Genomic DNA, 1,857 nt, shown 5'->3' on the forward strand with positions numbered 1-1,857 from the left:
CGGGCAGCAGCTGCTGTAGGTGTGGGAAGAGCAGGGCGGCTGTGTGAGCGACCCTGCTGATGGGCCGTAGTGCTTGGCGTGGGACCGAGTGCGTGTCCCCAAGCCCTGCAGCCTGGACAGCAGTGGGAACCCCAGTTCACCTCAGTTTATCTGGCAACCAGCGAGAGAAGGATTTTATCACTAAAGTGGGAGGCTGAGCTACAATGACAGTCTCTTACACATTGAAAGTTGCCAACTCCCGTTTCGGGGGTTTCTCCAAGCTGCTTTTCCGCTGGAAAGGCAGCATCTACAAGCTGCTGTACAAGGAGTTCATCGTCTTTGTGGTGCTGTATGCTCTGCTCAGCCTCATCTACCGGTGAGTGGGGTTGGTGTGTTGCCTCCAGTCATGTCTTTTCCTGCAGACCAGCTGAGATGGGCAGAGATGCCCCACCAGCTCAGGAGACTACCCCAGGAAGGGTGGGAGTGGGCAGGGGAGGGAAAAGAGAAATAAAATCAGGCAGTGTCTTTTTGTGGAGGTCTGAGGCAGTGCCCCAGCCCCTCTGCTCACCCCTGACCCCACTCTGTGTCCCTGACCCCACTGTGTGTCCATTGCAGGCAGCTGCTGACCGAGGAGCAGAAGCGCCTCTATACCAAAGTGGCTCAATACTGCAACCGCTCCACGGACCTCATCCCCATGTCATTTGTCCTAGGTATGGGTCTCTCTCCTGAACCTGAGAATTGGTGTCCTCTGCTTCCCCTGGTGCTGGCAGCTTGAGAATGCCTCCACTTTCCATCCTGACCCCATACCAAAACATCCCTTGGACATAATCGGGTGGGAGATGGAGGAGCCCAACACCCCAGGGATGGCACTTGGCTCCCAGACCCACTGAGCACAGCTCCCTGGCCCTGGGGATACCAGATGGAGGCTGAGACTTCACCTAGCTCTCTTTGCACCCTCCTCCCCATGCCCAGGGCACCTTATCTATGTCTGTCCTACCCTGTACCAGTCTGCCCAGGGCAAGCAGGAGCTGGGGACACCTCCACTTCCATTCCTGGGGAGGGCAGCCCAAAGGGAAGCACTTGTGCTTTATTTCCCAGCCACAGAGAAATCTGTCACCCCTAGAAATGTGGCATCTCTCCTGGTGTGGGGTCATCCTTGCCTGGAACCACTGCCCAGTCACTCCGAGACCCCACGCGCTCTCTCTCGGTGCAGGTTTTTACGTCACCCTGATCGTGAACCGGTGGTGGGCTCAGTACACCAGCATCCCCCTGCCTGACCAGCTCATGTGCGTCATCTCCAGCAACGTCCATGGCAAGGATGAGAGGGGTCGGATCCTGCGGCGCACCCTCATCCGCTACGCCAACCTCTCGTCAGTCCTCATCCTGCGCTCCGTCAGCACCAGAGTGCTCAAGCGCTTCCCCACCATGGACCACGTGGTGGAAGCGGGTGAGGAGCTAAGCTCTGGGGGTGACAGCTTGCAATATGGGGTGAGCCTTGAGGGCCACAGACGTGTTCCTGTCACCAGGAGAGTGTGCTAGGTGCTGGGAATCCTTGCAAGCACCCCTGCCTCAAACTGCCCTGCGCACAGGATGGCATCCTTGCATGGATGTTCATCCCCAAAGAGCCCCACATACCCTCTGCCCAGGGGCTGTAGTTTCAGACAGAAACCCCTGTGTTCCCACTAGGGATGGTCCCCAAAACGTTCTCTCCTGCTGACGCAGGGGCCATGGCACTGAGCCTCTGCCCTGCCACAGGCTTTATGACACAGGATGAGCGCAAGAAGTTTGACAGCCTCCACTCCGACTTCAACAAGTATTGGATCCCCTGCGTGTGGTTCACTAACCTGGCAGCCGAGGCCAGGCGGGGCGGCCGCATCC

At 58.1% G+C, this 1,857-nt stretch overlaps 1 protein-coding gene across 1 annotated transcript in view; it reads left to right on the forward strand.

Annotated features, from left to right (window-relative positions):
* Positions 1 to 203: 203 nt before the first annotated feature.
* The window catches only part of BEST4 (bestrophin 4), a 3,944-nt gene continuing 2,290 nt past the window's right edge, over positions 204 to 1,857 (forward strand). The window contains exons 1-4 of the mRNA XM_009865567.1: positions 204 to 355; positions 595 to 689; positions 1,193 to 1,426; positions 1,735 to 1,857. The exon at positions 1,735 to 1,857 is cut by the window's right edge and continues 1 nt beyond it. Coding sequence (XP_009863869.1) covers positions 204 to 355; positions 595 to 689; positions 1,193 to 1,426; positions 1,735 to 1,857 — 604 coding nt within the window. The remainder of the gene's footprint in view (positions 356 to 594; positions 690 to 1,192; positions 1,427 to 1,734) is intronic.

Source organism: Apaloderma vittatum, unplaced genomic scaffold (assembly GCF_000703405.1).
Source record: "Apaloderma vittatum isolate BGI_N311 unplaced genomic scaffold, ASM70340v1 scaffold30822, whole genome shotgun sequence".
Taxonomy (NCBI): Eukaryota; Metazoa; Chordata; class Aves; order Trogoniformes; family Trogonidae; genus Apaloderma; species Apaloderma vittatum.